At 41.1% G+C, this 27500-nt stretch overlaps 1 protein-coding gene across 1 annotated transcript in view; it reads left to right on the forward strand.

Annotated features, from left to right (window-relative positions):
- n4bp1 (nedd4 binding protein 1) overlaps window positions 1-19768 on the forward strand; it is a 28524-nt gene extending 8756 nt beyond the window's left edge. Inside the window, exons 2-12 of the mRNA XM_080875424.1 lie at window positions 5378-5605; window positions 5807-5980; window positions 7098-7612; window positions 9125-9476; window positions 9744-10076; window positions 10301-10536; window positions 14243-14373; window positions 15440-15536; window positions 15844-15951; window positions 17549-17650; window positions 17741-19768. Coding sequence (XP_080731550.1) covers window positions 5378-5605; window positions 5807-5980; window positions 7098-7612; window positions 9125-9476; window positions 9744-10076; window positions 10301-10536; window positions 14243-14373; window positions 15440-15536; window positions 15844-15951; window positions 17549-17650; window positions 17741-18092 — 2628 coding nt within the window. The 3' untranslated portion in view covers window positions 18093-19768. The remainder of the gene's footprint in view (window positions 1-5377; window positions 5606-5806; window positions 5981-7097; window positions 7613-9124; window positions 9477-9743; window positions 10077-10300; window positions 10537-14242; window positions 14374-15439; window positions 15537-15843; window positions 15952-17548; window positions 17651-17740) is intronic.
- The last annotated feature ends 7732 nt before the right edge of the window (window positions 19769-27500 follow it).

Here is a 27500-nt window from a genome sequence, read left to right on the forward strand (position 1 = left end):
CAAAAACAGTCATTCAACAGTTCACAACAGTTCCAATAGTCCATATTTGTCAGTCTGTGTATTCAGTTTTAGAGTTCAGAGTTCTTTTCAGTCTTTTCAGTTCAGGTGTGTGTGTATAGTGTTAATGTTAGTAGTACTACCCGGGTAGTGTATTGTTCTGAGATTTCATAAGCTTATCTGTCAAGAAGTAACCCAGTTGTCACTTCTAAGTAGGCTGGAAACCTTTCCTGCATTGCAGCTGGGGATCTGGAATCCTGGCTCGCAACTTTAGACTCCAACAAAAAAAAAACCAACCTGCACAGGGCAGTGAACATATTTTACATGAATATCATATAACAACTTAATTAACACTAGTGACCAAAGGCCCCTCACTCTTTGTATATAACGACTTAATGCAATCAATAATAAAATTAATCAAAGAACCTTGAAACAATTACTACATCATACAAATTTAACTCAAATCTCATATTTTGTGAACAGCAGTCACATCAATCCAATGAATTGAGAGAATGTACATTACTGATGCACGAGGAAAGTGCAAAACGTGGTCGCAGTACTATTTAGCCAAAGACTGCTCATATTTATCATCTCATTACAATAAATAAAACTTAACTACTAGCTTCCAAAGAAATATTTCCAATTGGTTTAAAACATTCACAAGTGAAGAAATAAAAGGATAATACAGCACTTAAAGGGAACACATGAAATTTACATTACACTAAGCTAATTATTAGCTAACGATTAGCTTGCTATGCTAGCGCAGTTAGTCAGCTCACCGGAAATGAATAAAAACCACAAAAACAGAGGTACATCGGCATCAACAAAAAGTGTTTCCCAACAAGCTGAAGAGTAAAATCCAATTTGTCTTCACACACAACCTTTTTCTTGAGCAAGAATTAAAGAAAAACTCGGTGAGTAGCTCCGACCAACATACGTAGCCTTAGCGCTATTCTCCTTCTCTATCTACTCAAGTTCACAAGCACTAAACAATCTCATAGTGCCAGCTATTGACATTCTTTGGGAACAGCAGTTCATTTTCTTTTTTTTAAATTATATTTTTATTGAAGAAAAAAAAAGGGACTTGTTACAATAAAGTGCATTGACATTATTTAGTCAAAAAAAGAGAAAAGAAAAAAAAAACCTTTTTCTTAGTCCTTTTGTTTTACATTCTGATAGCAAAAAAAAATAAAATTAACTCATTGGCTTCACAATATGTTACATAATGCAACATGTTTAACTTATTTACAAAGAATACATTAGGTACATATTATGAAGTTGAGGGTCAACCTGACATGGTACGATACATGGGAGATACACCAAGATACACCAATTCAGGGCTGGTCTTACCTAAATTCAGGGCGGATGGGGGACACAAAGCTAATCCATTTATTCCATATTTTGTAGAATTTGTCTTTCCGAATTTTTAAAAAGAATGCCAATTTTTCCATTTTAAATATTTCGAAAACCACATTAAACCAATCCTCAAGTGTTGGCGGAGTTGGATTTAACCACTTTCTGGTTATTGAGTTTTTGCTGGCCGCTAATAGCGCTTGTAAGATTTCTGTGTCCCCTCCCAGGACCGAGCCAGCAACCAAGCCCAAGTACAAATTTATAAAATTGATGTCAAATTTTATCTTAAAAACCTCACACAAAGTTTTATGAATTCCCAGCCAGTAATTTTTTAAGTTAGGGCAGTCCCAAAAGATATGATAATGATGTGCCTCTTCTGATCCACATCTTCTCCAGCATTCTGCTGTCCGATTTTTATATTTAGTTTGATGAGGGGTTTTGAAAAATCTAATAATGTTCTTCCAACAGTGGTCTCTCCAAGATAAAGAACTTGTTGAGTACCAATGAAAATTACAAATCCTCTCCCAGTTCTCGTTTGTTATACCCATCCCCGATTCCAATTCCCATTTAATCTTAACATTTTGAGTAGTATCCTTCCTTGCTTGAAGGAGCACATCATATAGTTTGGAAATTGCCTTTCTCAGAGAACTATCATATGCTAATTTAACTATCTTAAAAATTTCTGACTCAACCATATTTGGGTTTGGGATATTGCAGTGTTTATTAAAGTAATCCCTTATTTGAAGAAACCTGAAGAAATCTACTTGTCTTAAGCCATTTCTTATTTGTAAAGACTGGAAACTCTGTAGTGTCCCTTTATGTGTGAAGGAATGGAATGTTGTTAGTCCACTCTCTATCCAGGACTGAAATCTATTATCACTTTCATTTGGTTCAAAATCTGTGTCATAAGCACACCATCTAAATACTTTTAGTATTCGTTCACTGCCACATATTTTAGTCACTTTATTCCATATTTTTAAAGTGTGGCTAATCCATGGTCCTTTATCTTCTAAACAGTCTGCCAATTTTTTATCCGCAATTGAGGCTTGTAGTTGGAATTTAGGGGTTGTATTGAATTCTATGGATTTCCACTTAGCTTTCAAGTTCGGGTTACACCATTGCAGCAGGGGGATGACCTGAGATGCATAATAGTAGTATTGTAAGCATGGGAGCATTGCCCCCCCTTTTGCCTTGTTTAACTGTAAAGATCTAAATTTAATTCTTGGTTTTTTCCCATGCCAAATAAAGCGCGAAATCCATTTGTCCCATTCCCCAAACTGTGTTTGACTTACTTCAACAGGCAAAGTTCTAAATAAATAGAGGAGTCTTGGGAGTACGTTCATTTTCACAGCTAATATCCTTGAATTTAAATTTAAGAAAGGCACCAGTGCAGTTCATTTTCATGAGGCAAATTTTAGGTGGCTTACAGTAACTTTTTTTTTTTTTTTTTTTTTGTACAGATGCCACATTTTCTCTTTATCTTTGCAATGAGCAGATGGGAATGTTTATTCCACTGTTTGTTTGGACTCTTTCGCTAGTAAAAATATCTATCCTCCAGTACCACCAGGACTGTGGTAACTGGTGTGCATAATTATTAGGCAACGTCCTTTCCTTTGGCAAAATGGGTCAAAAGAAGGACTTGACAGGTTCAGAAAAGTCAAAAATAGTGAGATATCTTGCAGAGGGATGCAGCAGTCTCAAAATTGCAAAGCTTCTGAAGCGTGATCATCGAACAATCAAGCGTTTCATTCAAAATAGTCAACAGGGTCGCAAGAAGTGTGTGGAAAAACCAAGGCGCAAAATAACTGCCCATGAACTGAGAAAAGTCAAGCGTGCAGCTGCCAAGATGCCACTTGCCACCAGTTTGGCCATATTTCAGAGCTGCAACATCACTGGAGTGCCCAAAAGCACAAGGTGTGCAATACTCAGAGACATGGCCAAGGTAAGAAAGGCTGAAAGATGACCACCACTGAACAAGACACACAAGCTGAAACGTCAAGACTGGGCCAAGAAATATCTCAAGACTGGTTTTTCTAAGGTTTTATGGACTGATGAAATGAGAGTGAGTCTTGATGGGCCAGATGGATGGGCCCGTGGCTGGATTGGTAAAGGGCAGAGAGCTCCAGTCCCACTCAGACGCCAGCAAGGTGGAGGTGGAGTACTGGTTTGGGCTGGTATCATCAAAGATGAGCTTGTGGGGCCTTTTCGGGTTGAGGATGGAGTCAAGCTCAACTCCCAGTCCTACTGCCAGTTTCTGGAAGACACCTTCTTCAAGCAGTGGTACAGGAAGAAGTCTGCATCCTTCAAGCAAAACATGATTTTCATGCAGGACAATGCTCCATCACACGCGTCCAAGTACTCCACAGCGTGGCTGCAAGAAAGGGTATAAAAGAAGAAAAACTAATGACATGGCCTCCTTGTTCACCTGATCTGAACCCCATTGAGAACCTGTGGTCCATCATCAAATGTGAGATTTACAAGGAGGGAAAACAGTACACCTCTCTGAACAGTGTCTGGGAGGCTGTGGTTGCTGCTGCACGCAATGTTGATGGTGAACAGATCAAAACACTGACAGAATCCATGGATGGCAGGCTTTTGAGTGTCCTTGCAAAGAAAGGTGGCTATATTGGTCGCTGATTTGTTTTTGTTTTGTTTTTGAATGTCAGAAATGTATATTTGTGAATGTGGAGATGTTATATAAATAAATTGAAATGGGTATATATTTGTTTTTTGTTAAATTGCCTAATAATTATGCACAGTAATAGTCACCTGCACACACGGATATCCCCCTAAAATAGCTAAAACTAAAAACAAACTAAAAACTACTTCCAAAAACATTCAGCTTTGATATTAATGAGTTTTTTGGGTTCATTGAGAACATGGTTGTTGTTCAATAATAACATTATTCCTCAAAAATACAACTTGCCTAATAATTCTGCACTCCCTGTATAGCATATGCAATAATACTTCATATTTTAAAAGGTTTGTTTGGGTTGGTCACTCATGTTTAGATTCTGTGATTGGGTTACCAGTGGACAGCCTTACTTATTTTGCTTTGGCCAGTTTTGCTTATCTTGTTTTTTTTTTTTGTTTTGTTTTTTTGCTTTGGCCCTACCTTCATGTGTTTTAACTACCAGCTGGCCTGGTTCTTATTGTCCTTGACCCTTGTCCTGGATTGCTGTTGACTGATTTCGAGATTTACTCACCGTTGGAGTGCAACTCCAACCAGGACTTAGAGCAGATAGAAAAGTGCTAAAGCTCTCTGAGACTGCAGAACAAGGAGCTGCAGTCCAAGCTTCCTGGAGATGGGGCTTGTATTTCTTCATTATGTGTAAACAAAAATACATTAAATAAATAAAAAAATGCTCAAATCTATGCAGAAACATTTATTTCTTCATTTGAGAAAACGTGCGCTTCCTTACGCAGCACAGGCAAACACTTGTACCCTGACAGTCTCCTTTATAAATACAATCATTATTTCTACTTGTTAAAAATCTAACGTATAAGCAGCAGTGATCTCTCAGCCTGTATAGTTTGTACACAGGGCCAAAGGAAACTCATTTTATTGGTTATTTTATTTTAAGAAGCCACACCCACATATTTATAGCCGTGCTCACGTTCAAATCTCACACCCTTTCTGTCTCTCCCACCGCATCACTGAGTCATCATACATTGCTCGTGCTGAGTCACTTCTTATCGGCAGAGAAACACAAAAAAATGCGAAACACTATCTGTAAGAAAGTTACCGTACCCACCTGCGCTGATTCATCCAAACAGTTGCCACAGCCAGGAGATTCCCTAAAACAGTGAGTAGAGTTTGGTTTCATCACGTGTCACCTTAAATACCTTACAGGTGTGTGGGCACGTCAAGCACGAGACAACACTTACTGTGTGAAATATTTATATTCTTTTTTTTTTTTTTTGCTAAATATGTTAAATTAGGTCATTCTGATTGGTTCCTTTTTTTTTTTTTTTTTTTTCTTTCTTTCCTAGATGGATGATATTTTGTGTTCTTCTTGTTGTGCAGGAATATGTTCGAGGGCTGTGCGACCCAGAACTGCAGAAAGAAGAGCGGTACCCGGTAGATATGCACTGTATCTTTGCTGGCGCCAGGGGCCTTTTTTTGGACAGGCTCATACGGGACACGAGCGCTGAAGTTCTGGTGCAAGAGCCGGGCTGCCTGCGGCTGTTGGGTCGGGCTGAGCCCGTGGTGATGGCTCAAAGCAGAGTTCAGCAGTTTGTAGCACTGTTCCAAGTACGAGTCTTGTTATCAGACATAGTTTCATTCTGATTCTGTAGTAGTTACGTGACTCCAGGGGGGTCATTTATATTGTGGAAAGCTGATGAATAGTTGTAAATAAAATGTGAAGATTTAACAGTCATTTGAAATTATTTAAGAAGGAGTAGTCTACAGCATGTCATACCACACGCTCAAGTGTTTTTGTGTTTTGTCCAGGAGAAGCGAAGTCTACCATGTGACACAGAACCAACAGTAAAACGAGCATTCAAGTCCTTCGTGGAGGAAAGGGATGACAAGTACACTATGGAGCTCTTGCTGCTTCCCAGTGCGCTGAAGGAGGAGTTGCTGGGACTTGTTCACACCCCTACAAACACAAACACCTCTTCTCTGGTTAGTGTGAACATTTTCTGGCAGCACGTAGAGCATGACCACTGTGACCAAAGAGTTTTTGATGACAACTGCAAATTTCAAAGAGAATAAGCTGCTGTGGGTAGTTGAGATTGTAGCCTTGTGCTATAAGATTTAATACTAAGATTTTAAAAAGTTTTTCTGATGCATGACTGGTATTATTTTGTGTTCAACCACACCTCGACCCAAAAATATACCTCTGCATTCATTGATTTGGTGTAAGCAGCTTAAGTTTACAAACTGGTCTGAAAGTCAAGGTGGGAAGGTATGGTCAATAAGAAGAAAGTTAACTTTAAGGTCATGTGTAATAAAAGGCGTTTTTATAGTGTTATTATATTTTTATAAACTGTGTAGAATTAGCTGTTAATATCTGCTGACATTCTTCTATGTCCCAGCAACAAGATGCTTCCCAGCTTTACAAGTCAGTAAGAATTTCCCCCCGTTTTTACTTAGAAAACTTGTAAGCTATAGGCATTGAGCTAAAATCAGTCTCACCCCCTCACTGCTCACTTCCATTGTGAGTGTGAAGGGGAGATTTACTAACACAGATGCTAAACATACTGCCAGCCCTGGCTTTGGGTGGGTGGGTTATTCAAAGTGTTTTTGAGGGATAGGATCATTGTGAATCATGCATAGTAGTCCCCCATTAACCATGTCTCTTTGATATGTTTAGAGAGCATAACTGGTGCTCTTAAACTTTCGTGATCATGCTGCAGAATTACAAATTTGGATCTGCCACCAAAATGTTGAATTAGTTATTATTTTATATGAAGCTTGTTTTAGTTTTAAAAAATATGACTTCAGTGTGAATTATTTATTTATCAACAAGTTAAGAGCTTCATTGTACTTTTAGGTATTTAGAAATCATGTTTTACCAACGTATGAAGTAAGAGAGAAGTTGAAGAACAAGTTGAATGTTTTTGAAAGTCACACACTAAGTACAATCGAAGACGTCATTTCTGGCATCGGGAAGAAGAACCACGTAAAGCACACTGGAAAGTACAATAGGAACGTTGGCTATGGCAAGCATTCCAGTTTGAGACGAACTTTTATTGTAGTTTCCTAACTGAGGCAACAACCACTGTGTTTCCTTCCCCAGACTCAGCTCAACCAGATGCTCCATCCAAGCATGTCGGAGGTTGACCAGGACCGCTCACAGAGCAGCACCCCTGTGACGGAGCTCTCCAACCGCATCCTGGACACTAGTTTTGAGGAGCGAGGGACCACGCCATCATCTCTTGGCGGAGGCAGTAAACCAGCAGGTGGAATCGGTTTAGGTCCCGAGGCAGTCCTGCATAACAGCAATCGGCCCACGCACAAGCGGCGTTCATCAGGCAGTGAGACGCGGGATACAAAGAGACAGTACTCTCTGGAGCGGAGGGAAGAGTCGCCGGAGAGAGCAAGAGAAAGGGAGCGACAGAGGGACAGAGAGGGCCGGGGGGGCGGTAGCAGCTGTAGATCCAAAACCCCCTCTGCTTCGTCGTCCCTCTCCTCCTCAGCGAAGGCAAATACCGTATCTGGGCCCATCATGCTGGACTCTGCTGAGGGTGTCTCGGATGAGGGAGAGGCAGTCAGCCCAGAAACCAACCTCCGCTGCTTGGTCAATTTTTTCAGGTAAAGTTCACACTAGTCAAATGTTTCCAAATGAATTCCTTGGATTTATATTAGAACTGTTTGGAATTATGGTGGTCATCTTTGGGGTCTAAAGACGACCACCATAATTTGAAACGTGGTCAGTTTTTCTTTGTTTTACATTACAGTAAGTCGAATATTACCTGGAATGAAGGATATTGTGATGGTTTTGTTTTATTGATTAAATTAACACACTCGTTGGAAGAATTATTGCTTATGAATATAATAATTAGTTGAAATCTTAATGAAGAATAGATTTTGTATTTGAACAGAGCTCACATATGCTTATGTACATATAAGAGACCTGCTGGTTGTTGTCCTGGTTGATGAAACATTAGGTCATGACCGTACGCATACAGTACAAAAATACATGTGGATGTTCAAATTAAAGTAATACAAAGGTTCAGTGATCCAGTTGAATCAGATCGAGTGGCTAACTGTTGAGTTTCACTATGCAGTGTTCCTTAGTCATTTGTGGTGAGATCATAATCGACAATGACAATAAATAAATACTTGACTACTTGACTTGATAACAGAACGAGTCAACCTCACGTACCCTTTTCAGACACGCCCCCCTTTTCATTGATCTCTTAATGACTCCTGTCTGAATGTGCAATCCAGTCAGCTTTCCCTTAAAGCCGTGATGACTAGGTGGGACATAACATTTATACGTTACGTTCAACTCCATAATGTTTGAATGAAGAGAGGCAGACAGCATGTCTGGGACGAGGTCACGTTTAATGAGCCAATTTGGAAAGTTGTAGCTGAAAAGTTGATTCTGTTCACCTGGACGTTTTCAGTGGGAGAAACGTTTTGTCATCATCAGGTGACTTCTTCAGTCTCAGCTGACTGCAGGTTCCAATCTTATAAACAGTACATTTGCACAATGGCTGAAACCAGCCCACTGAAGGAACAAAGGGCTGGGAGGTCAGTTCCTTGATCATTAATATGCAAATTCTCATAACCATTGATCAACAACCACTGATCAAAGCTCATCCTGGGTGACTGAGCATGCATCAAGATGTATTACATGGCACTGGATTAGATTCAGGTGGGTAAGTTATCTTACCTCAGTAGACTCAGTAGGGTAGGGTAGAGGTCGGGGGTTCAAATACACCAAACAGCTACCCTGAGGCACCCCTGAGCAAGGTACCATCCCTACACACTGTTCCCTCGGCACTGGATTGGCTGCCCAGTGCTTCACTGAGTGAATGGGTTAAATACAGGGAGTAATTTCCGTACAGGAGATTAATAAAGTATACAAAACAAAAAAAAAAACTCTACTGCTGAGCGGTTCGTCAGTATGAGCTGTGACAAGCATCGACAGAAAGGTGAGCCGTGTCTGAACGACACAATGAACCCAGTAATGTTACTTGATTTGTTTGAGTTTCTCTTGAACTGGAATTGAATGGCTCTCTTTACAGCCATTAAAGACAAGCGGATGCATTATAGCCACCAGTAATGTAACATGCTACAAAATCACATTTTCCCCAGAACCATGGGTTACCAGCAGGAAGTGGTGGAACGTGTTGTCAAGGCAACAGGACAGACGGAAGATACCTTCCTCGTCCTTGAGAAAATTGTGGAGGAAACTAAGCGTTGTGAAGAGAGCTTGAAAGGAGGGGAAAAAGAAAGAAGACTAAACTCTGTGCGTACCTCAGACGCTCGCTCTTCATCGTCATCCGTCTCTACAGCCTCCTGCTTCAGAGAGGAGCTCGAGCTGAGCAGGCTGTCGGCGGACCCAGGGAGATCTAAAGAGAACATCAAGCCCAACCAGTATGGAAGCAGCAGTAATGGGCTTGGGCACAGGAGGCAGTGCAGCGGCAGCGAAACAAGCACTCAGCAGGTACTTGACAACTTACAATAACTCACTTCAGCTTTACTTCTTTGTCTCACAGAGACAGACATAGAGCCAAAGGTCTAGCTGTAGCGTGCGATCCTGTCTTCACATGTACATCTTCTATATTATTCTCTCTGCTTCTTATTATCTTTCATCTTGTTCTCTGATACCTTCACCTGAGATAACCTCTGATATCTTATCAGATACGATGCCTTTTTTAACCGTGGCGAGGCGTTGTACACGTGCTAAACTTTGATTCGAACCTCATTTCAGGCGATCACTATTAAGAGGAGCTCGAGCGCTCAAGGAGGAGCAGGAAACTATGAGGTTATTACCATTGATGACGATGAAGACATCATCCCCACTGATACCAAAGCGGCAGACAGAATGTCTCGGATGATCACGGTGGCGCACCTCAACGCACAGTCGGGTTCCAGAACCGACTATTTGGCACGAGGAGGCGGAGGCATCCCGCAGAGGGACTACTTGTCCCGAGGTGGGACTCAGACTTTGGGGGGATCGGTGAAGGTCGAGACCGTAACGGCACTGCGCAGCACGCCTCAGTGGCTGACTGCCACCACTGCATCCCTGGCTTCAACCACCAGTGTAGGTATTGCCCCAGTGTTCAGTCAAAAATGGTGTGTGTGAAGTTTTCTGTGTAACAGGTGGCACTTTGAGGTAGCATTTTGTGCAGTGTCTGTTGTCTTTTCACACACACGACAAAGCTGGGAATGAGCAGTTATTTTAAACGCAGCACGCGCCCGGACAGCTGCGTCTGGTGGATTTATAACATCAGTGACATCACGGTCTCTTTGTCTCGTCCTCGTCAGTCAGCTCAGCCCATCGCCCGACCCTCAGCCTCTTCCTATCAGACAATCAGCCACACGGGGTTCCACGGGGCAGCAGCACGGACGCCTCCCACAAATGACCCGCCGGCCCCACCAGTAACTGGCTTGGCTCGTTTCCATCAGTCGCTGAGGACTCCCTACAAACTGAACCTGCCAAACGAGCCGGGACGCCCAGACCTCAGACACATCATCATAGACGGCAGCAACGTGGCTATGGCGTGAGTGTAAAAAGAAATTTATACTGAAAAGTCTGGCCTTTTCATACCAAGTAAGATATTCACATTCAGTAAAAACTTTATATAAGAAAACTACTGTTATAGTTTCAGATCCCTCTCATCTGTCGGAGAGTTATTATAAAAGGCACAAAGCTCTTCAGCTAACATCGTTTAAATATAGGTTGTATAAAATGTCTTTTTTTTCCAAGGTTAGTTAACAAATTGGATGTTTTTTATGTGTTGATGCGTACACCTGAGCTCCAAGCGGGGTATTTAAAAAAAAAACACCGTGTCCGTTTTTCACAGGACGCCTCACCATCCTGTGACAAACACGTTTCAGCAGTTTGTAGCTTGTTGTCTTTAGCAGCAGTTCAGCTCAGTCAGGTTTGTGCTCATTTTTTCATGCACCGCTCTCTTAAGGTCCCACAAACAGCCGTTTTCTGGTTCGGCTTTGCTGCTGTGCTTGAGATCAGTGTCCTGTTGCGTGACATTTCAGCAAAGCGTTGGCTGTTGCCCAGATGGCTTCACTCTATATACTTTGGTATATAGAGGAGTTCATGGTCAAGTGCAATAAGGTTTCCAGGTGCTGTGGCAGCAAAGCAAACCTGATTATCAGCCCTCCACCGCTTTTCTTAGCTGTTTCTGTTAGGTGTTTGTGCTAATTTGCAGCTTTTGGTTTTCTCCAAACGTGGTGCTGTGCATCATCTCCACTTTAGTCTCATGTGTCCAATGGACTTTGTTCCTGACATCTTGGTAATCATGTTGGTTCAGCTTAGATGATGCAGAATATGAGCTTGAATATGAAAAAAAGACAAATATACATATTTGTATGCCAGGATTATCCACAAGGTACCATCAAGTACAAAGCTGTGCATGACTCGGGGAATCAGAAGATTTACCAGATGCTTCTTGTTGTAGCTGCAGCATTTTCAGGGCTGTCTGTCTGAATCCCCATCTGCTCCTCTGACCATTATAAATAAGAGATGAGAGCAGAGTGTTAGTCATTTCTTTCAGAGCGAGCATTTCTTAATCATGGCTGTAAGGACAGGATGTTGTAAGTCGCTTGATGACAAATATAATATGTGTTTTGATTGGTGTCACTTCCCGCGCCTGATTTACTCGTACCACATTTTTCCTTTTTACTAACGAAGCTATCCACCTTCCCATCATCATCATCATCAGTTAAGGTCACACCATCTCTGTCACACAATACCATCTGTTGAAGCGCGTAGGTCGCAGCTACAACTGTTGTGTAGGTGCACCAAAACCTTGCCCACGCAGTCACATACTGTTATTAGTCATCATATTTGCGAGTGATTTCACGTGTGTGTGTGTGATTGACGGAGCGAAAGCACGTGTAACGGCACAATATTGATGATGTGTGGGGGTGAAACCGTGGGGGTGTTTTTGAGAAGAAAGGCCCTTTCTAGTAAAAAATCTGTATGTTTCTTTCTGATTATTGGATAGGACATTCTTTATGTGTGTAACACAAATTATTGTCTTTCCTCTGTGCTCGCACTCTTCCACCCAGATGACCCTCTCCTGCCCTCTCATTTTTGCAGCTACTTCCTTTGATGTTCTTACTTCATCGTCCCTCCTTACCAGAAGTATGTCTAAAGGAAACACACAAGTCAGCACTGTGACTCAGTTTTGATCATTATTGTATCTACACAACGCAAAGTGAGCCAAAATCAATGCAGTCGCTTTCCTGTACAGACACAGGAAGAGATTTTCTTGTATATTTATTGAAATAATAACACCTGCCTTAAATGACTGCAGTAATTTGAGTTTCAGGGATGAAGGCAATGATCCTGAAGGAGGTTATTGGGTTATGTAAAGTTTTGAAATGTGTTCCCTTGTCAGGTTTGCTCGGTGATTTTTAGATTGCATAAGCTCTTCCTGCTGTGTTCTCATTCATCACTTTCTCTATCAGCGGCGAGTGGAACTCCCCCTGACTTTGCACTTTAGGCTCTGACCACAAGCTGAAGTTTATCTTGTTGTGCAGTGTCCGTGTGCGCTCTCTGCCTCGACTCTGTGCATCTGCAAGACGTCTGAGTCGATGGGTTTATCAGCTTTGAGCGTCCGCCCGAGTATGACGAGCCATGTTGTGAAATACGGGGCACTTTCTCACAGCGTTATTACAAGAATGATATTACTGAGATATTAATAAGAATATTATAATGGCACCATTACATTAAGAATTCAGGTAGACATCAAATTTCATAGTGAAAAGTTTCCATTTCACAGTTCTCGTGTTTTAAGGAACTCGCTCTGTGAAGTCTCTACAGTCAAAGATGAATTATCACGTCGATGTTAAAAACAGTTCTGCTTGGTTTTTGGCAGAGTGTATACAGACGGATGTCGTTGCCACTTTCTACCTTTAGCTTGTTGCATCATTATTTTATCTGTTTATTTATTTTTGGTCAGACTTGTGTCACTTTTCCATGTGTGAAGCACTTTAAGGAACTGCTAAGGTTTTAAACGCTGTATGAAGAGTGTGGAGCAGCTGACCAGGATGTGAGCTGGTCATCTCTGCTTTAACTGCAGCACATGTAAGACTAGATTTTTGAACACCATAGTAACTCCGTATACAGGGAAGTAGGCAGGGCAGACAAAACCGGAATTCACATGATGGGGAAAAAAAAAAGAATGAACAGAAGCTTCATTCATAAAGCAGCATTTAATTATTTCCTCAAGAACATCAGCTTTCCAAAACAGAAATCTGCAGTTCCAGTCTAGTTTTCCCTGTTTCGTAGTTTATTAGCTGCCGTTTTAGTTGTACATTCAGTTCTTAGTGAAGAAAAGGGGAACTTGTGCCGGTCTGTTTTTGTATATCAAACAGGGGTCACAGAAGCCTTAAAATCTTACAGTAGTAGTGTATAACATTTCCTCTGAAAATAACCATGTGCACAAGATTTCCCCCAAACATAAAAATCCATTGAAGGGCTGTCAGCGTTGGCGTGTGTGCCGTTTCTCCTGAGGTGGTGATTGTTGAGGTGTATGAATGACGCAGGATTAGATTTCACTCAGAAACCTGAGACCACTGAACAAAGTGCCAATAAGGCCAAATACTTAAAAATACCTCCGTGGCTGATAAGATTTTTGTCTGTGGATTTCAGCGAGAGAAGCCAACTTCCTGCTGCTGTCAGGGAGTTTCTCATGTCTGCTGCCGTGCGCTGCTTTTGTTGTTCTGTGGTTTTCTGCGTCCTAGCGACCGATGTTGTATTACAGCTATCTGACGTGCGCATATGGAGGTCGTGCACGTCATCGACAACAATCTGGGTCAGCTGACGTTGCGCCCTGTATCGTGTATTTGTTTGGTTTATTAACGAACTCCCGGGTTTTGCCCACACATCACGTTGAATGTGTTTACATGTGTTCAGTGTTTGTGCTTATTGCCTTATTTTTTTGGGGGGGGGGGGGGGGGGGGTTCTGAAGTGTTTCCAAGGTTCCCGTTCCTTTAGTTGACTCTAGATCCTAGTCCTGTGCACATGTTCACTCTTATTTCTCTCTGTGCTTTCAATCCATTTTTTGAATGCTCGTGGAGGGAACAAGGAGCATCTGTAGTTTAATTTGTGGCACTTCCTCACAAGTGGACAGCCTTATCCCTGAGCCTTATTACTGTCCATTACTTCTGTTTTTATGGGTTTTTAGGAGTTGTCTTCTCCAGTTAACTGTGTCCTCCTTCTTCTCGTCCTCACTTCTGCAGTCATGGCCTTCATCGGTTCTTCTCCTGCCGTGGTATAGCACTAGCAGTGGAGACATTTTGGAAGAGAGGACACAGGGAAATCACAGTCTTTGTCCCCCAGTGGCGTCAAAAGAGGGATCGACTAACAACAGGTACGACAGGTCTATACAGGCCAGTCTTCATATGTGTATTAAAATATTTTAACGGAGTGTCTGTTTGTCTTTCCTTTGGTCCTTTGTTGTCTTGGAGACACAGCCACAAAAAAGCATCAGCAGGCTTGTGATTGTTCCCGTGGGTATTTGATTTATTTACAGTTCATTCACTTGTGATAAATCAATTATTCAAACGGGTTGCTTTAGTATCAATCGCCTCCGCCCTTTGCTCACTCCTCATGCCACTGCCATTCTCGTCCATACTCTTGTTATCTCTCGAATTGATTACTGTAACTCACTATTATTTGGCCTTACACAAAAATCCATTAACAAGCTGCAACGTGTCCTGAATTCTGGTGCCCGTATTACTAGGACTTCCTCTACCCACCACATCTCCCCAATCCTGAAGCAGCTTCACTGGCTCCCGGTTAAATTTCGCATCCATTTTAAAATAATCCTCTATACATTTAAGGCTATTCATTCTCTCTCTCCACCATACCTCTCCGATTTAGTACAGATGAACTTCCCATCCCGGTGCCTCAGATCTTCATCTTCTCTTTCTCTCTCTGTTACTTCCTGTCTGATTACAATGGGGGGGGCGGGGCTTTTAGTTGCTCTGCCCCTCGACTCTGAAATTCCTTACCCCCTGACCTCAGAAATATTAGTTCATTCCCTCTTTTTAAGTCCACCCTCAAAACTCATCTGTTTAAAATTGCTTATGTTTAAACCTCTGTATGCTCTTAACTTTCATCTGTTGTGTATATTTCCAGTTTTTGTGTTTTTATCTGTTGTACAGTGTCCTTGGGTGCTTTGAAAGGCGCTATTTTTAAATAAAATGTATTATTATTAGTAGTAGTAGAAACACAAACATTTTTTTCTGCTGAAACTCTGTACTTAACACAGCTGAAGGTCATATCAGCAGCAGTACTTCTGGAGCAGCTGTTTGGGTTTTTGTCTTGCGGGTCATTGTGTACGGGAACCAAACAAACCTGTTTAGTACACATGTGTGTGTGTTCACTTTGTCGTCATTGTTTTTACTGACACAGCTGGCGGTGTTTTCTTACAGAGCAACATTTTCTAAACCAGCTAGAAGACCTGAGGCTGCTCTCTTTCACCCCCTCCAGGGAAGTCTGTGGCCAGAGGATATCTTCACACGATGACAGGTACACCCTGAAAACACTTCATATCTAAGGGCACAGAGACTGATGGACAAAGACCGAATAACTGAATCGCTCAGTTGTTGAAGGTTCCCTTGTGTGTGTTCGCTCCCAGACTCACCCTGCTGACCTTCATCTGTACTGTATCTTTCTAATAGATGACTAGAAGATACATATGCAGATATATGATGATTCTATGATGATGTTTTGAAGCCCAGATCATTCATCATAAAACTGACCAGCACCTTCTCCACATACAATATTTTTGAACACGAGGAAAATCCTGAGTGTCCTTTTTTTTTCTCCCCGTCAGATTCATGCTCCACCTAGCAGAAAAAACAGACGGGATCATTGTAACCAATGACAACCTGAGGGATTTCGTCGACACCTCGGACACCTGGCGTAGGATCATTAGAGAGAGGTGATTGTTGTGTATACAGCTCAGTGAGTCATTCACTTACGTGCTGCATTACCTAACATGGCACTGGAAAGTCCACACAGGAGCAATGTTAAGATTGAAGTTCTATTTAAAACCATTTTATTTACATTTACTATCAATCAGCGAGTCCTTTATAGGAAAAGGAACCTGAGAATTCATGTGTGTGCAGGAAACTAAACAGGTACAGCATTTTTAAGTGTGTCACCAATCAAAAGATCCAGTTTTGGTGACTAATAGTGAATAATGCATTTTATTACTCCTTAATGAGAATTTCATATTGCTACATCAGTTAAAGCAACATATTTAATTTGGCTAAGAGATGTCTTTAAATGATTTTTGAACACCCACATCGTGTCCTTCACATGTTTTTTGACACGCAGGAGAACCGTTGAAAAAGTATTGAGGAAAATAAATCCGTTGATATCAACCATTCATACTCTGCTGTATCTGCAGGGAGTGTTGTAAACCACTCAGACTTACTTATATGGTGATGAATACAGAAATTACTCTCAGTGCATCTAGTATGCCGATATATTTACAGTTAAGGCTACAATAAAATAAATGCAAACTGAATAAATATATTGAAACTTTATATACATCGCTGATGACAAAGAGTGTTTGTATTGAAAGTAGCTGTGTAACATTTTCCATGACTTCTATCATACGGTGCTCCACCAGAGCCCATATGAAGGGCTAAATGTATGAGACTGTGGGATTGTGTCGCCCCCTGTTGGTCAGTGTCTCAGATAAAGACCCCCTTTGCACAGGAAACCACTGTGCAAGTTGGTCTGACGCCATCCGGTGCTGCTGTCATGGGTTAATTCCTGGTTGTGACTGCTTTACACAGAGAGCGGCGTTCCCCCGTACACAAACTGTTTATTTAAGGCTGCTTTGTTCAGGCTGACTAGTTCAGCCTTCACCAGGGGTAAAATTAGCTTAGCTTATAATTCCATGACAACAATCTCGCATACTGTAAAGTTTTTATTTTTTTTTTATCTCAAACTGGTTTAATAAACATGGTACTGGAGGGAGAGACTCATCACTGACTCTAACCAAATTTCTCATTTCCACATACCTGTAAACATACTGTGACTCAGTGTGGCATATTTCTTCATCAACAAACAACAAAGCTCTTAACATTTTTAAATAATTTTCACAGACTAATTCTTTTTAAAACTTTTTTTTTATTGGGGGAAAAACAGACATTTGTACCCAAATCAGTAGACTTTCATGGAAAATGCTGTTAATTTGTCAGCAACAATATTAAGTCATTTCTAGGAAGGTTTGAGCAAAGAACCTGAAAGCGTGTCTTCTTTTGTATTGTTCTGCATCGCCTGGATCTCCTGGTGCGTTGATGATCTTAACTCCAGAGTACTTTCCAGCTTTTGTAGTGATGTTAAAATTTCAAGAATAAAATGTAGTTATTCGAAATCAGCAATTGAACATGTAATATGTCAACAGTAAGAATGTAAAAGCCGCAGAAAAAACAACACAGTGTGGGTTCAGAAAGTGCCCACTAGAGTTTAAGAACAGTTGCTTGGACGTTACAGTTTGTGAATTTGTCCACTTTGACCAGCAGATTGCTTCAGTTTACTTTTGTGGAGGACCACTTCATGATCCCCGATGACCCTCTGGGAAAGAACGGACCTCACCTTGACATCTTCCTCCGTAAAGAAAGCTGGTGTGTGATGAAATACTGAGGCCTTGTCGGGTCAGTGTTATTGTGCTGTGCACTGCTCCTTCTTACACCCTCTCTTTCTCTTCCTGTCAGGAGAGCTCCGGGCACGCCTCCGCCTCTCAGACCCCCGGACCTCCGGCCTCCCTCACAGCAGCAGCCAGTTTACGTGCAAGCTGTTCACTCTGCCCCGCGGACCCCCACCTCCCTGACGGCCCACACCACTGCGCACTGGCCCCACTCTGGGCCCCCAGAATGGCACCCACCTCGCCGTTCTCCCTCACCCTCTCCCTCACCTCCGCCCCAGCGGTCGCCGGGGGAGACGTCAGAGCTGAAGAGAAAACTGTACGACATCTTCCCCGACCAGAAGCAGCGGATCGACCGCATCCTCAGCGACAACCCGTACATGAGAGACCTGAACGCCCTTTCTGGGTTGCTGCTCGGATAAAGAACTATCTCAGTTAAGACGATCAGCAGATATACACGCAGTGCATACACACGCAAGGATATATATAAAAATAATTTATTTTACCATCTCTTCCAGCTTGGAGGACTTTTTCTTTAATTGTTTTTATTTTTCATCGAGACTGATCGTCAAACTAGCTGCTACTGTTGAAACCCATCGTTTGGGACGATCTACTTTTTCTCTCCTTCACTTTCAGGTCGATAAAGATCGACAGCACCGGTGTCTGCGTCACCAAAATATTAACAGTTACCACATTCGTCAAACAAGAAAAGTCTCTAGGTAATCATTTCTTTGTTTCTCGACAACAGTCCAGAGATTCCATGAATGTGGGACCAGCACTGGGCGCGCTCTTTTTGGACCGTGGCACCAGCTCAGCGCACGACCGGTTTCCTCTCCTGAACTTTGCTGACTTCTTAATACAGACTCTCAGCTTGTTCTCCAGCTTTATGTTGAGACACGTGTGACGCTGGCAGGTTTTTGCATGTTTTGAAACTTTCAGCAAAGCATTTTTGTTCTTTTTCCACTGTCAAGCAGTACCAGGCTACAAAACCCAACATCGGTTTGTGCAGTTCGGAGTCGTTCAATATTAACATGGGAAGTTTAAAAGAACACTTTGTTTTCGTTTGCAGTGCATCTGTTGGAATTGCGTTTTAATTGAGACAGCAAGAATTTCAGGAAGCATGATGAGATCAGTCGGATGAAAGTATAAACAGTGAATAGAAATCCCCAAAAGCAGTAGCTGGTCAAAAGTTAAGCAGGAAATTACATCAAAGCTTCTGTTTTGGCAGCTGAGCACATCAAAGAAACACCCTTAGGCGTGCTCGTGGCCAACATTTAGAGGCTGTTGTTCACAAGCCGTTTCTCCGAGTTACGATACGTGTGCATATTCAAGCTGAATTTAAACAACTACCAAAAAACGTTTCTAGTTAATTTAACCAGCCCCTCCCAACTCTACCTTCCCAAACCCAGTTTTAGATGCTTTCCCCCTTCAAAGGTAGACCATTATAAACTGTTTTATGTAATCTCATTGGTGATTTTTCTTTTTCATATGATATTTGCAGAAAGTCCCTTCTCTCATAGTTCTGTGTTCTTTCTCAAAGCTGCACTTTATAAATGATCTCTGAAGAAAACCTGAATTTGCTGCTCTGATGATCTCTTCAAAGTGACGTTACTTCCCAAACTGACCCGCTCTGGGTTAAAAGTTTCTGTCTGCAGCCGACACGTGTCAGTTGTCTGACCTTGAATGGAAACAAACACTAAAACAGTTTAAACTTACCCTTTGAAAATTAATTTGCATTTAAAATGACGGATCATAAGTTTGCTCACAAACAGTGTTAAGAAGTTTAAGTTACAGATGTACCGCAATGAAGGCTGCAGCGGTTTCACCCTTACACACCCGGAACATACAAACACTTCATCTTGTGAGAAAAGAATCTCTGCACAAAAACTTCACAAGGTGTCAAAAATAACTTTTGTTTGTACTTGCCATGTTGTTATCGTAAGGATTACTGAAGGATTTCTTTTCTCTTGTATTATAATTCTTTTGTGTATATTGATTTCATTTTTGTAAATATGCACATTTTTGGCTACAGTGCACATATGGTTCTATGTATGTGGAAGAAGAATAAAATGCAGCATTCTCCATAGAAAAATGGGCAAACTCTGTTTTTCATCACGGGTTAAATTAAAGATGAACTCTTATGTCTGCTTACTTTAAATGTCTTAAATATTGTACAAGAAGGCTCATCGCCTCAAACACACTAGGAATGTGAGAAGTTTTTGAGAGATCTCTTTCAGGGTGATAACAGAGCGAAACCTAAACCCAGGTTGAAAATATTGTTTCAGTTGCTTTTAATGTATTTCAATTATGATATTTACGTACTAAGATAAAATTAAAAACGATTCTTTTTCTATAGCAACCACCCTGAGGAGGCACTGATTCTATTGCTTTTAAGACTGGGACAAATACCATATTTTTGTTACCTATCTATTCAGCCAATCATATGGCAACAATTCAATGCATTTAAGTATAGTCAGGATGGCCTGCTGAAGTTCCAACTGAGCATCAGAATGGGGAAGAACTGTGATTTTAAGCTGCTTTGTGGCATGGTTGTTGGTGCTAGACCGCCTGACCTTAATATTTTTCCTGTCTCACTGAGAATCGTCCGTAAGAAGAGAAAATATCCAGTCAGCGGGACAACGTCACACAGGGGGCCACTCTTGTCAGCTAAGAACAGGAAACTGATGAGAGAGAACAGGCCAATTCTGACTTGTATCAGCGGTTCAGGCTGGTGGTGTAATTATTCTTCTTTTGGCTGCTCACTCTAGGAGTCGTCACGTCACAACCCTATTCCTTGTATCATTTTCTGGCTCAGATGTAGTGGGTCGTCTGCCAATTGGAAAATCAGTGATGCGCTCCCCAGCTTCTCCAGTCTGTCAAGATACTGAGTTGCCCTTAAGTGTGAGCTTGTGCTTCTGGGCATGCTCCTGATGAGATGCAGGCTGGTGTTCCCTCCCAGACCTGCATCAGACCATCCTACTCCTACAGTCTTCTGTGCTACTTGACAGCATCCATTGTACCAACAGCTTGTACTCCTGCAGCTGCACAGAACTATTCCTGTTTCTTACTGACCTACCTGTCTGACCTCAAAGGCTGCCCTACATCCACAAACCCACTTAACAATGAGAAACTAAGGAGGAGGCCACCAGATGCATTAAGGGCAGTATCACAGGGCTGTACTAGACCCTTTTTTTTTTTTTTTTTTTTTTTTAAATTCCACCACTCAGATGTTTAAATATCTGAGTGGCAACAGATTTTTTTCTCCATTAAATGGCATTGTGTTTGAAGATCTTGCATTGAATTATAAATCACATCAGTGCATATGTTAAACATGTTACCCTAAGCCCACTGTCATGATCTTCCATTGCCTCCACTGTCTGGCACAAAGCTCCGTGTTTGCTGTAAGCTTTGCATTTCCCTACTTTTCTGGCTAACATCTGTCACAGCTGGTTTACTCCCAGGGGAACAGTGATGCCTGCCTGGGGTGCAGACGTGGCTTGGAGGGCTTTCACGCCAATTGGCCGTCTCTCTCTCTCCAGTAGGTCTTTCTGTTTCACGATTCAGCATCGTGGGGGCGATAGCTAAACAATGTGCTGCCAAGGCTCTTACCTGTATTTCTTCCTGCTTTATGACCACTCCTAACAGTTATGAGACACCTGTAATGACAACATAGACCTGTTACATGTTACAAGATGGCGCGGCCACGTCCAGACGCCTTCCTGACCGCTCCGCTCCGACTATCCACTTTTTTTGTTTTTTACCTATTTTTTGCTCTGGTTTACATCCCAAAATCCTCTAGTCTTATAGTATACGACAGCGGATCACTTGTAAACATCGGTGCCAAGGTTGCACATCTAATCTTGGACACTTTTAAACCTGACCCTTCCTGGCCGCCAGAGATTCTACGCGGCGCGGAGAACAACAAAGGACGGGCCGCTCATCCGAGGCACAGAACAAAGAAGCGCCGGGGAAAACGCGCTGGTATTAGGAACAGACTGAGACAGCAGGCGCATCGCGCACCACTGCCCAGTATCCTACTGGCCAATGTACAATCCATGGAGAACAAGCTCGATGCCCTAAGAGCAAGGGTCACCTTCCAACGTGACATGAGGGACTGCAACATTCTGTGCTTCACGGAGACATGGCTGACCCCCACCGTGGCGGACCAGGCCGTAACTCCGTCGGATTCATTCTTTGTGCTCCGCGCGGACAGAACGGCAGAGTCGAACAAAACCAAAGGTGGGGGAGTGTGTTTCATGATAAACAGAAAGTGGTGTGATGCCAGGAGCATTTCTACTCTCTCCAGCGGCTGCTCGCCACATCTGGAGTTCCTGAGCATTAAGTGCCGCCCTTTCTATCTGCCCCGTGAGTTCACCTCAGTCATCGCCACGGCGGTCTACATCCCACCCCAAGCGGACACAGGTATGGCTTTGTCCGAATTACATGATGTGCTGAGCTCGCTTCAAAACAAGGACCCGGGAGCAGCCCTCATTGTAGCAGGAGACTTTAACAAAGCGAACCTCAGACAAGTCATGCCAAACTTTTACCAGCATGTCTCGTGTCCAACGAGAGGGGATCGGATTTTGGATCACTGCTACACGCCATACAAGCAGGGCTACAAAGCTGTCTCACACCCGGCTTTTGGGAAGTCTGACCACAACGCCATCTTCCTCATTCCCCAGTATAAACAAAGCATACGGAGGGAAGACGTGACCAAGAGGGAGGTAAAACGGTGGACTGCCCAATCAGAAGCTACGCTACAGGACGCACTCAACGACGTGGACTGGGACATGTTCAGAGCATGCGCAGTCGACATCAACGAGTTTACGGAAGTAGCAGTATGCTTCGTCAATGTCACTACCCGATCCGTACCGGAAACCCGATCGGTACCCCGCATGCGCAAATCTTACGTCACTTCCTCTCTTTGCGACATTCAATATATTTGAATGATGCGGTTAGCGCCCAGTTAGCTCCTAGCATTTCTCAACAGCTCTGCCTTCTGAGGGGGAGAGAAAGATGGCGGAATAAGCGGTTGTACAATCTGCGGGTCTGATTAAGAAACGTGATTTTGATGTCCTGTAAAATACTTTACTGACAAACTGTTACTCCAAAGGAAGTAGAACGCAAGCGAAACCCCCTGGAAGTTACTTTGACAGACCTTCAGGCAGACACAAAGATAAACTTAGAGTGATAAAAATGGCTAACCCCAAGCTAACAGGTAGCCTCTCCGACCATGATTACAACCTTGCTGCTATGCGGGAAGCATGTGAGGATGAAGATATAGAAGAGATGGAACTTCAGAAAGAGATCGGAAGACCCATAGGTGACCACACTCCATTACCAAGTCCCAATCCCAAAAAAATGAAAAGCAAAATAACTGAGAAGCAGGTGAGCATCGAGAATGTATATGAAGTTTTACTTGGCTTCACAAAGAGATGCGAGGAAAGGTTTGATTCGCTTGAAAAGAAGTTGGAAGCCTTCGAACAACGCATTGAAGTAAATACACAGGCGACCCAAAAAAACAGAGAGGAAATTGACAAGCTGACGACGAAGGTGGAGTCGCTGATGAAGGAAAACAAAGAATTAAAGGAGAGCTGTCGGGAGAGTGCACGTTACCGCAGAAGATGGGACCTCAGAATTTTGGGTCTGACAGAGAAGGACAACGAGAATACACGTGAAACAGTGATCGGCATTCTAACAAGAGTGGTTCCTGTATCAGTGGAAAAACTGCAGCTCATGGTTGATACAGTACACCGACTGGGGAAGAAAGACAATGCAGTGAGCAACAAGGTGCCAAGACCAATCATCATACAGTTCAGCATGAGGACGGCAAGGGATGAAGTATGGAGGAAATCCAAAGAGGCCAGGGTCTGCAAAGAACTGAACATAAAATTTAAAGAAGACTTCTCCAAAGAAGACCGTGAAGCTCGGATCAAGCTGTGGCCCAAGGTGCAGGAAGCTCGAAACAACGGCAAAAGAGCATTCCTAAAGGAGGGTTATGCAATAATAGACGGTAAAAGGATCGATCTGTGAGATGCACTTGAAGAAGTCACTACAAGTTAACCATAAAATGTGGATATGTATGTGTGTATATATATGTTTATATATACATATCTGTTAAAAATACACAAATAAAAAATAGGAGAGGGTCAAAAAGCAAAGCCGTAGTTAAACGTGGGCTATCCAGAGCTAAAATTGCCGCATATATAAAGGGGTAGTACTGTGATAGGGTCGGAGTACTGTTATGATTACATAGGTAGGACACTAGGCTTATTCCCGCTTCAAGCACTTTTTTTTTTTCTTCTAGTAAGTGCCAAGGAAGCCGTTACTGTTCTTGTTTTGTATTTTGTTCTTGCGTTTTTGTTTTTGTTTTTTCTTTATCTTATAGATGGCTGTTCTATTAAGTTCCTTAAATGTTCGAGGCTTAAAAAAACAATGTCAAACGTAAGGCCATGTTTTTATTCTGCAAGGAAATTAAGGCAAACATTTTGTTTTTACAAGAAACACATTCTGGTAAGGAAGAGGAAACATTTTGGAAACATCAATGGGGAGATAGTATTCTTTATTCACATGGTACTACTCACTCAGCAGGAGTTATGATCTTATTCAACAAATTTGCAGGGAGAGTTATTGATCATAAAAGCGACGGAATGGGGCATTGGATCATGGTGTTGGTAGAAGTCTGTGAACAGAAAATTATTCTTATTAACGTGTATGGATACAATAACAGGTCGCTAAATAGAAATATGATGTCTAACTTAAGTAAATTAATTGCAAAGTGGAGTACTACATATGGTTCTACCCAGGTGATAACTGGAGGCGATTTTAACCTGGCTCCTAACTCATGGCTTGACAGACAACCACAAAGAGGAAATCAACCAGAACACGATAGCATTATTTGTGACTTTTGTACGACAACCAATATGATCGATTATTGGAGGATGACAAACCCAAATACGAAGAAATATACTTGGTTTAGTCCATCAAATAAAAACGTATGTTCAAGATTAGATTATTGGCTTGTCTCCCAAACAGTATCATCATATGTTACGAAATGTGAGACCCAGTCAACCCCACTTACTGATCATTGTCTGATAAGTCTCTTATTATCTCTACGTAAACAACAAAGATCTGACAACATATGGAAATTTAACAATAGTTTATTACAAAACGAAGACTTCTGTAAACAAGTTAAAGAACTTAAATCAGAAATTAACAATATGAGCATGACTAATGTCAGTAAATGGGAATGGTTTAAATATAGTGTGAAACAATTAGCTATAGAAACGGGAAAGAAAGTGTCTGCCCTACGCGTATGTGAACAGAAAAATCTAATTGAACAAATTCATTTATTATGTGGTAAACCCTGTATGACTGCGGAAGAGTCAGAACGCTTACAAACTTTACAAAATAAGCTAGATGAGGTGTACTTGATTAAAGCTAAAGGAGCATATGTAAGGTCTAGAGCCAAGTGGATTGAGCATGGAGAAAAAAATTCATCTTATTTCTATAGTCTAGAGAAGCGTAGACAAACAAAGAAAAAAATAACTAAATTGAGTAAGGATGGTACTATAATTGAGGAACCAAACAAAATAAGTGAGGAAATTAACATGTTCTATAGTAATCTGTATAAATCAAGAACTGAAAAAGAAAATGCAGATATGTTTTTGATATGATTAAAGATCAGGTTAAAAAATTGGAAGAGGATGATAAAACATGGTTAGAAGAAGATTTGAAAATATCCGAATTAGATACAGCTCTAAAACAAATGGAAAATGGAAAATCGCCTGGAATTGATGGTTTAACGATTGAATTTTATAAAACCTTTTGGCAAGACATTAAAGATTTGTTATTTAATGGCTTTTTGGATTGTTTAAAAAATGAAGAACTATCCCCAACAATGAAAGCAGGATTAATAACCTTATTACCCAAACCAAACAAAGATTTACAAATGCTAGACAATTGGAGACCCATAACACTTTTATGTAACGACTACAAATTATTAGCCTTAGTATATGCAAATAGGCTTAAAAGCGTCTTAACCAAATTGATTGATGAGTGCCAATCAGCGTTTATTAAAGGAAGGCAGATTCATAATAACATAAGATTAATATTAGATATGATTGACTATCGATCCTTTATTAATTCAGAAAGTTTAATACTATTTATTGACTTTTTTAAGGCATTTGATTCAATAGACCATAATTTTTTATTTAGATCTTTAGAACTTTTTGGATTTGGAAACAAATTTTGCAAAGTGATCAAACTGTTCTACAAGCAAATTTATAGTTATGTTTCGCTCAATCCAGGCATAACATCTAGGATAGACATATTCTGTGGAATTCGACAGGGTTGCCCAATTTCTCCAAAATTATTTATTCTTTGCACTCAATTAATGGCTTACCTCATTGTGAACCATTCAGACATCGAAGGAATAAACATTTTTGATATTGAACTGAAAATAAGTCAGTTTGCAGATGACACAGTAATATTTTTAAAGGATAAATCAATACTCGAGAAAGCATTGAATGTCATTTCAATTTTTTCTAAAGCTTCAGGCTTGTGTCTGAACCTAAAGAAGTGTGAACTTTTGCCACTTTATGATTGTTTGGAAAATAGCATGAGGACGATTCCAGTGAAAAATGAAGTTAAGTATCTAGGCATCTATTTAGACAAAGACATCAACACTAGAGAATCAAAAAACCTAAAAGACAAAATTGATGGCATGTCCAAAACACTAAATCATTGGTTGACGAGAGATATTACAATTTTTGGACGCAATCTATTATCCAAATCAGAGGGCGTCTCAAAGATGGTTTATCCAGCATACTCACTATACATTACCCCGAAAAGCATTAAAAAGATTAACTCTATAATCTATCAATTCATTTGGCGCAATAAAACACATTACATTAAAAAATCACAACTTGTCAAAGATTACGCTAAAGGTGGTATAAAGTCAATTGATTTTCAATCAATGGTTGGAGTATTTAAAATAAACTGGATAAAAGCCTTCCTCTTGAAACCTGACTCCATATGGTTCCATATCCCAAAAAATATTTTCAAAAAGGTGGGAGGGTTGGATTTTCTCCTGAAATGTGATTTTGATATATTGAAGTTGCCTGTGAAACTGTCAGAATATCATAAGCAGGTCTTGTCTTATTGGAAGATGGTGTTTGCCCATAACTTTTCACCACATTGCTCCACCTTGTGGAATAACAGAACAATTACAATTAATAAGAAGTCATTGTTTATTAAAGAGTGGTTTGAAAAAAACATAATCTTTATAACAGACTTACTTGATGAAAGGGGTCAGTTTCTCTCAGTGGGTGTTTTTAATGCGAAGTTTAACATTCAGTGTTCCCTTAGAGAATATGACAAGGTTTGTAAGGCAATCCCCTTACCTCTGTTGAGTTTGATTCAAGGTTATTTGTATTACTCTAAGGCACAAATTAGTCTACCTTCTTTACATCTAAACCAGATTCCTTTGATGGATAAAAACTGTAATAATAAAACCATGAACAAGATATTTAAAAACAAATTATTTCACGACTTTAACAGTAACACAAAACTAAAAAGGGAGTAATGTTAAAATAACGAACAAATATACGCACTTTTTAAAATGGCCTATCCCCCCCAAAGTCAAAGAAATGCAATTTAAAATAATTAATGGATATTACCCAGCAGCTGAAATGCTTAAAAAAAGGTTTGGGTTTGAGGTAGAGCCATGTGGATTTTGTTCACAAAATGCGGAAAGTATTGATCATTTGTTTTTTTCCTGCTCAGTAACAACTGACTTTTGGCAAGATCTAGTAGACTTGTTGAGTATA

The sequence above is a fragment of the Rhamphochromis sp. 'chilingali' genome (genome assembly GCF_963969265.1).
Source record: "Rhamphochromis sp. 'chilingali' genome assembly, chromosome: 2".
Taxonomy (NCBI): domain Eukaryota; kingdom Metazoa; phylum Chordata; class Actinopteri; order Cichliformes; family Cichlidae; genus Rhamphochromis; species Rhamphochromis sp. 'chilingali'.